The sequence below is a fragment of the Mus caroli genome, chromosome 5, assembly GCF_900094665.2.
Source record: "Mus caroli chromosome 5, CAROLI_EIJ_v1.1, whole genome shotgun sequence".
In the NCBI taxonomy this organism is placed as follows: domain Eukaryota; kingdom Metazoa; phylum Chordata; class Mammalia; order Rodentia; family Muridae; genus Mus; species Mus caroli.
In genome coordinates this window covers 89,607,212-89,616,396 of record NC_034574.1, presented here as the reverse complement: position 1 = coordinate 89,616,396, position 9,185 = coordinate 89,607,212, and the positions used below count along the sequence as shown (strand labels likewise).

General features: G+C 43.6%; 1 protein-coding gene across 2 annotated transcripts in view; it reads right to left on the bottom strand.

The window, feature by feature from the left end:
* The window catches only part of Fras1 (Fraser extracellular matrix complex subunit 1), a 395,823-nt gene that overhangs the window by 193,958 nt on the left and 192,680 nt on the right, over window positions 1–9,185 (bottom strand). For both annotated transcript variants that reach the window (XM_021162463.2, XM_029477538.1), the window contains exon 15: window positions 1,417–1,560. In XM_021162463.2, coding sequence (XP_021018122.1) covers window positions 1,417–1,560 — 144 coding nt within the window. The remainder of the gene's footprint in view (window positions 1–1,416; window positions 1,561–9,185) is intronic.

The following is a 9,185-nucleotide window of genomic DNA, read 5'->3' as shown; positions in this document are numbered from 1 at the left end:
AGTGAGTTCCAGGACAGCCAGGGCTACACAGAGAAACCCTGTCTTGATAAAACCAAAAAAAACAGAACAAAACAAAACAACAACAACAAAAACCAAAAACCAAAAACCTTCCAGTTTCAGTCAGGACACTGCTACTGGGGACCAGCAATGTCTCCATAGTTGGTCAGCTTATCCAAAGACAGAAAGAAGGAAGGGGCAACAAAGCAGGTTCGAGAGAAGGAGGAGCAAAAGTTGGCAGAGGTGAGTGAAACAATACCATATTACAATGAACAGGGCAATGGGTTTCCAGCCACTTATAGACTGAAGAGCTACACCTGACTCTCATTCTGGTCATTAGCTTTGAGACCCAAGGCAATGTCTGCTTCTAACTCTCTGCTTCTTCATCCGAACTTGCAGATGATGATATCAATCTAGCAAAGTCATTGCTAGAACGCATTCTTGAGTGCTGACACAGCAGTTACGCTGAACCTTCTCATCTGGGTGTGATTCAGTGTTGGTTATAACCAATTACCATGAACTCCAGTTTGAAACAACCCAAATCTATTTTCTTTCAGCATTAGAGGTAAAAAGTTCTAAAAATCAACGTCTAAAATCTAAGAAACAGGACTGCATTTCTTCGGAGAAACTCAAGAAAACGTATTCCCTTGAGGTTTTCCAAATTCTGCCTGCTCAAGCCAGGGGATTCTTCCTGTGTCATCCCATCACCCTGAGGTCTGCAGCCATCCTTCTGTGCCTTTTCTGCTTCTGCCTTGCTGCTTCATGCCGCCTTATCACAGAGATACGACTCATTCTCCAGGGCATTGTCCCCATCTCCAGATTACATCTTGGGGGTCATATTCTGTTTAGCCTGAGAGTTATGTTCATCACCATTTTACAAGTCAGAGAGTGAAAGGCAGATGGGATCTGTGCTTTGGCCACACATCCACATCTCTTGGAGGTTGATCTCTCTCTGCCTGGCACAAGGAGGATGGTTTGGGCTGGCTATCATGATAGTATGACCATGAAAAGTAGACTGGACAGTGATCAATTCACCTTTAAGCCCATGACACCAAAACAAAGGTGGGTCTGCTTGGGCTAGCATGGGTCTCTGCTCCATTATACTACGGAAGTGGTCTGGGATGAATGACATTTGAGACTTAGGGAGATGTCCCAACTGGACTTGATTCCCCTCTCCACATAGCTGTGAGTCTTAAGCAGGGGGCTGGCTCATGATAGAATGAATACCCCAAGTCTAACAAGCCATCAGGGCAATGAGAGGAGATCCCACTTGTTTAAAAAATACATAAATGCCTAAGGTAAAGTGAATGTCAGAAGTCCTGCACATACTCAATGAGCAAAAGATGCATTAGTTATCAGTGCTAGGATTTGAACACAGAGGGAGATAAAGGGGGCATCCCAGCCCAGCACGGCACTTACCAACGCAGGTCCCCTGTCTGTTGTAGAAGCCATTGCCACAGGTGTTCTCACAGCTGCTATCTCTCAGCACTTGCAGGGGGTCTCTGCAGGCCATACAGTGCTTCTCTGTGGGACCCCAGCAACCTGCACAGGACTCATGACAGACTGTAGAAAAGCACCAAAGTCAGTGACCCAGCCTGTCACAGAAGAGACTGTCTGTCTCTCACATTCCAAGATTAAGAATCTACAGGAAGATATATACTGGTTCCGGGGCTCCTGAAATGCTAGGTTTGACCCTAAAAGAAATAAACACCATGTCCCTCAGAGAGAGAGGCAGGGAGGGAGAGGGAGAGAGGGAGAGAGATGGAGAGAGAGACAGAGACAGAGACACACACACACACACAGGAGAGAGAGAGAGAGAGAGAGAGAGGCAGACAGAGAGCAAGACAATCTCTGAGAGTCAGAAGTACTACTTTAGTGAGCTTTTGCTAAGGGCTAAGGGCTCTGGAACAGGAAATTGATGGCTTTAAAGTAATGGGAGTCATGGGAAAGGAAATCATAATTTTCTGGGCAAAGATGGTCTGACTAACGAAATGCCATCGCTTTCATTCCTTGCCCTGTCTGCCCTAATCACTACAGTATGTGCAGGCTCCGGAGACTCCTTCCACCTCCACTAGCTTCCTAAGAATGAGTTGAGGGGTAACATCATTGGCTACCCTTGATTAATACATTCAGAGACCTTGTGCAATTTTATCTCCCTCCTTTTCCTCCTCCCATCTCCCAATCACTCCCTAACACTCCCTACCACAGTGCCCCTCCATCTTCCCTCACAAGTCTTGTCTCTTCTCCCCCACATCACTGGTCCACATTGTATCCCCAGGACTCCCAAAGTTTACACTTCTTTCATGCTTTCTGAGTCTATGTGGAGGCTGTTCCCAGAAAAGATGTAGTCTCTAAAGATTTTGTTGTCTTCTTTCTCTTCTAGCATTTTCTCTTTTATAATCATTTGTGTATCTTCTTTACTTTAGCCCTTCTGCAAAAGGAGGCTTGCCCTTCACAGCAGAACACTGTGCGACTTGGTTAGCTGCCTGTTTTGATACCCCTACTGTGATTTGGTTAACACATCATCCTCGTTTTTAAAGCATTTCCTTCACAATGGAGTACAATCTATTTTCCAGAAGCATTGATTCTGATCAACAAAATTGGCGGAGAAAATGAATGCATTTGCTGCCTACAAGTGATTGGGTAATCATACCTTAGCGATTTAATTAAGTATTTGTTTAGGAGCAGAAGAAAAGATACCTACATCGCAATCTTCAGAATCTAATCCCCCTCTCAGTTCTAAATTGCACAAGAAAGTCTTAATTTCAGACATTTTTTTCCTCTCTGGTGGATTTAAAGATAATTACTAATTGCATTAACTGCCAGGAACACTGCAGTAGAAAGACATGGGTAGGGGCGGGGGTGGGACCCACTTTAGTAGAGCTGAAGGAGGGTGAGCATCCAGCTACGGGGGGCAACCAGAGATAATCTCAAGCAATGTCTTTGGAGGTGGAACATAGAGTGTGGGAAACTGAGTCTACTCTTGTGTTTAGAGCTTCTGGGCCTCTGTAGTGCATAGTAGGACAACTCGTAGCCTTGGACATCATTGCACAGAAGTGGGATTTTTTTCCCCTAATTGTATTGTGAAGTGATGGAAGGATCATGCAAGAGTGTCCTGGAGAAAGGAGGTAAGTTTGTATAGGTTAACAAGGCTACCATTATGCATTGTATCCTGTGGTCCAGGTGAAAGATTGCAGTGGCTTAGACTAGGGGATAGGAAGAGAGAGAATGAGCAAAATTCTCTCTGTTGTTATCTCATTCTGTATTAACACTGTATGCTTCATGCAGGCCTTCCTACCTTGTTGACTGTGTCTGAGCACACTGGTGGTGTTTTCCAGACATCTCCTGAGTGACTCCATTCATACTTAACTCCTTCATCTATATTTTATAAAGGTCATACACAAATCCTCATCATACTTACAGTGAGACTCTGATACTATATCACAACTGTGAATGGAAGCAAGGACCATTTCCGAAACAATTCTACCCTATACACAAGAGATGCCACTCGGTGACCCTTGAATACTAACTGTAGCCATCACCTGAAATATCTCTCATTTTTCATGAAGTTTTCTCTTCATTCTGAATTGATACAAAGACATTACCTAACACATCCATCAAACACAAAACCCAGCATCTTTTCCAAGATGGCCTGTCAAGTAGCTCTACTAACCTACATAAGAAGCTGCTGCTACATTCCAGATGCTGTGCTGTGGAGGCCTATGAGGCCTTCCTGCCTAGACCCACATAAGCCACATTGCCTGAGGCCTAGACCAAAAAATAGATGATATATTACATCCATTGAATTCACTGGAGTACCACAAAAATTCCACTGGGTAGTGCCAAGGGAAAGATTATTTAGAAAGTAAGAGTACAAAGATCTCACAGGTCAGAGCATGGCAGTCACATGGTCCAAGGGAAGGCCTTGGCCCTCATGTTATAGAAGACTTGTAGCAAGTATCCTGGTTGGTGGGATTTTCTTTTCAACAGATTGATAACTGATATGGAAGAGTCCAGTCCACTGGGGATAATGTCACCTCTGGATAGGTAGCTGAGGTATATAAGAAAGCAAGCTGAGCAAGCCAACGACTGTCAGCCAGTAAACAGCCTTCCTCCATTTCCTCTGCTTCAGTTCCTGCCTTCAGATTCCTGCCTTGAGTTGCTGCCCTGACTTCCCTCAGTGGGCTCAGACTGGATACATGAGCAAAATAAACTCTATTCTTCCTCAAGCTGCATTTGGTCATGGTGCTTTACCACTGCCATAGAAACCCAAGACAGCAGGGCAGTGCGAGGATGAATTTCACTGGCAGAGTTCGCAGCAGAAGTTTGTCCTAACTACTCCAATATTATCTTCCTCCTTCAAGGAGCAGTCACTTCCCAAGTGGGGACTGAGCTTTAGTTATTTTAAGCCCCTAGTGCTCACACTGGTGTCTAGCACTCATCAAATGTGTGCTAAATGAGAACACACAGGTTTTTATTCATTACAGGAAAACCATGCCACCAGCCACCTTTTGCATAGAAACGGCAAAGGTACGAGCTTTTAAATGCCCTAACATTGAGGATATAAAATTTACTTTCTAAATGCTAAAAACTCAGGTGTGTTTTTGATGATACTATTAAGTGTAACAGTGATCCCTGCTGGCCCTCCTTACTTCTCCATATCAAAGGAACTGCATCTTTGGTGGCCAGGCATAGTGTCACACTGAGCTGTCATTCCTTGGTATGACATACACCTGCTGTGATTTACAACTGATTCCTAATTTCCAGCACTGAAAGTATGCAACTCCCAGCTATCTCCTCTTGCAGGCTTGGTTTACGTGTGGCTCGTACTCCACTTGGTTATTATGAAGAGGAAAAGGTCACTGGCTCGCTGACTTTTCAGCCTGATGTTGCTTAGTGATGCATTTCAGATCATTGAGGGTTGGAATTGTATATTGTGAATATTACAGTAATAAATTTTTGAAAGGGTGAACGAGGCAAAGTTGTCTTCTTATCTCACACACAGTAGATCATTTATCTGGAAGGCCCATGACTTTTCTGGGGCATAATAGGGCATGTGTTGGTTCGTCAAACAATCCATTTCAAAAAATGAAAAGAATGGACAGATGTCCTTCTTTTTGCCAGCTTTATAAGAAAACTATTCTGAAGATAAAAACTTCTTTTGTTCTTGCTAATATAGAAGTAGAAGATTTTTAGAAACTTTTTCAACCTATGCTTCTCTACGAATAAATTGCAGATCTCCTTGAGAGTTAAAAGCCCTTCCTGCAGGCAACTTCTTGTTTCTAGCAAACCTTTCCAGATGGTAGGCAGGGGGTCAGATGCTCATAGGCTCAGGCTTGGGAACTGCAGTGTCCCTCCAGGAAAGAAAATCACCCTTGGCTGGCCTTTTCCACCCCCTCTTAAGGTGTCAGAACCGGTATAGCAGCTTTGATCATCACTGAAGCCAGGTTCAAATTCTAAGCCACCATAATACTCTGCTTGGCAACCACAAGGCACCAGCCCCAGCTGCAGCCCCCAGCAGGTGTGCCACACACCCAGCGAGTTCTCCTGTTCTGTCTTTTATCCATTTTATGGCAAGGCTACATTTCACAAGGACTAGGAAGACCTTGATGTGGATTATTGTCAGGAGCTAGTGGTTTGTTTTTTTCTCCGAGTATGTGTGTGTGTGTGTGTGTGTGTATGTGTGTAGTACATGTGTGTGTGTGGTGCATGTGTGTGCGTGTGTGAGTGTGTATCTCCATATGTACTCATGGAGACCAGAGGGGGACATTGTGTATCCTGCTCTATCACTCTTTACCTTATTAGTTTAATACAGGGTCTTTCACTGAACCTGGAGCTAGGCTGATGGCCAGGATGTCACCATCATCCCTGTTTTTCTCCACATATCCACAGATCTGGAATTATAAGCTCATGAACAACCATGCCTGGCTTTTGATATGACTGCTAGGGATTTAAATTTCAATCCTCATGTCTACACATTGAGCATCTTTACAACAAGCCACTTCCCCAAGCCCCAGTGGCTGTATTTTTCAACAAGATGCCCTCTGTTTTGTACTTTCATTCTGTTTCGTCTTTTGAGACAAGACCTCTAGCTCAAACTGGATGTAAACACCCTCTTCAGCTGACTTTGAACTTCAGGCCCCCAAGTTCCTGACCCATAGATGTAAAGCACTGCCACACTTAGTCCCTGCAGAGCTAGAGATGGAAGTCAGGGCCTTGCTCATGTTCTCTAAGCATCTACTGAGCTATATCCTAGCCCTGTAGGAAGCTCTTGTTGGATAAAAATCTGTTCCTGTCTTAAACTCAAGTTCACAGTTCCTTCATTTTCTCTCCCATTTGGTGAGAATAATGTGTGTTGTATTTAATTCTCAGAGATACGATGAGATGACAGATTTGGAGAGGTCAACTGTATTCCTGTGATCACTGGCTTCAGGGAGACCTGGCAGCTCCTGTCTCTGCTCTGGTCAAAAGCAAAGAAATTTTCACTGAGGGACAGAAGATGGGAAAGAGTCCTAGAGAAGCAGGCTCTCTTGAAAGAGAGGACAAAAGTGGAGCCTTGAAGTGTATGTCAGCTGCTGTACAAAGGGGACCCCACCTTTCCCAGGTGCCTCAAGCTCCACACTCTTTCCTTGCAATCTTCCCCCCAAGCAACAAGAGCCCCTTGGAAAACCACAGGAAATTGCATGGTGAGTCTCAGGTGTCCAGACGGTCCTTTCTATCCTACTATCTCTCCCTCACCCCTCAGGTTCCCAAGAGTCTAAGGCTCGCTGCCTAAAAACTCAACATCACACCTATCTGACCCTTATACACAAATCTCAAGATCCTTCCCAGGCTGGGTTTCTACCTTTCACCCATCTCTCTTTCCAGTTTAAGAATGCAGACCCCTGAATAAGAACATCTGATTTCCAGGTGTTCTGAAAATGCACAGGTATTTGACAGGGTTCATAAAAACAGCAAACAGGTGAAAAGTCCTATGGCCTCACAAATAGCTAAAGATATGCAAACAAAACAGACAAGCACTATCTAGGCAGGGTGGATTAGACTTATATAAGCAACACATATGGATCTTAGACATGTTGCTTACTGAGGAAATGAGGAAAGGAAGGAAATATCCACCCAAAATTCTTCTGAATTGTAACATGTACCTGGAGCAATGAAAGCATACACACCCAAAACATGCACCAAATCACATACAACAGTTACTCTGGAGCTAGGGAAATGGCTCAGTCAGGAAAGTGTTTGCCTTACAATCATGAAGGTCTGCATTGATCCCCAGAATACATGTAAAAATGGTAGACATGTTGGGGTGTACTGGGAATCCCAGAGCTAGTGGAACCCCTGGGGTTCTCTGTTTAGACAGTCGATTTGATGAGTTCCAGGCTAATGAGGAACCTGTCTCAAAGGACTTGGACAGTGTTCCTGAAGATCACAATCAGGGTTGTCTATTGGTCTCTACATGCATGTTTGTACAGGCACACATGCAAATGAACATGCATGCAAGGACACGGAAAACAATGCCATCATTACTTAAGTAGGAAGATGGGAAGGATGGGAAGGAGAGGATTAGCAATAAGGTAGAACAAAGGGAATGAACTGAGTGGTGGACAGAGAAACAAGAAAAGAACCTGACCCAGCGCAGTTACTGAAGTGAGCCATGAAGGGTAAGCCTGACTCTTTCAGACTGGTTCTTATGATCCAGAAATAAGATTTTTTTAAAAAAAGTTTCCATTTTGCATGAGTCATACAAGCAGGCTGAAGCTGCACTGGGGTACCACGTGCAAACAAAGGCATGAGTGAGTATCAACACTGCTGTTTGGAAGCAAGTCGCATCTATGTGCATCAAAGGTGTAATCGTGTTCGTACATATTCAGACCCAGCAATCACCTGTTTATGAGTTTAATTAAAATGATATGCCACAATTTCTACTGAAGCTGTTTATATCATTGTTATTTATGATGATTATTAATTAAGAACAAATACTCAACAGCAGAAGGTTGGCTTAGTGAACAACTGACTAGCAAGACAAAGAAAATCGGACAATAGCTTTAAAACCATGAGTTGTAGAGAATAAGAAATGAGATGGGGAAGACAGGCAATGTAGTAGCATGTACCAAGTGATTTTCCTTTGGAAAAATAAATGAGTACATGTATAGACATACACATATACAGAGAAATGAGCTTATAAATTATGAAGGCAGACATCAAAATGCTAAAAGTAGTGGCTTAAGGGAGTGTGAGCTAGGGGTTTTGTTGACTTTCTATCTTAATTTACATTTTATTGCCTTTATCAAATTAATTTTTTGGAATAAACACAGAGCTATTGGTACTAAAGGGGAAAAAAATCTAAAGGAGAGAGGCTGTAATCTGCTTCCCCAAGGCACATAGTAGGTAAATAGCTAATCTTTTAACTATGCTTGGGATACAGCTGAAAATTTTACTGGCGCTGGGTAACACATTTGACTTTTTAGCAGTGTCTCTGTAGACAGAGTCGGACCCGAGAAAGGATTTCCTTGGTGATAGACAGTTCAAGCAGGCAAACATGAAGGGAGGATTTTTTTTCTTTTACAAGCAGATTGGCATTACAATGGTTCATAAGTCAGTAAGTAAGGTCACGTATCCACCCATGAACATGCTACTCGATAATTAGTATTCGTAGTAATAATAGCATTTGAGGGAAGCACATGCTACAGTGTGTTGATGGAAGTCAGAGGATAAGTTTGTGTCCCCTTTCCATGACTTTTAGCGATAGACCTCAGATCACCAGGCTTATGTGACAAGCACCTTTACTGACTCAGCCTTTCCTAAGAACAATCTGTCTCGAGCTCCTATACCTGCATTCCTGTGTCTTCAACACAAATGGTTGGCAAACACTGTCACCTTTAGGCCGAGTTCCTTAACTGTGCATCTATCATGACCAAGGGTCATCCCCAGCTCAAGACCTCTGCTGAGCATCCATTTCAACCCCTCGTCCCCTAGCCCCTGTTCATGAAGCGCATACTGACTTCTTCAGCACTGACTGCTTGTCTACAGAAATAGAAAACCAAAGGCAGAGCAAAGCCCAGCCTTTGATGAGACCTGTTCACAGATGCCCTGGGGGCATCAGCACAGATGCTCAGATCTCAGTTGTGATAAAGGGCAGTTGCAGAACTGGGACAGTGTCAGCATGGGAAGGTGGGAAGAGAGAGAGA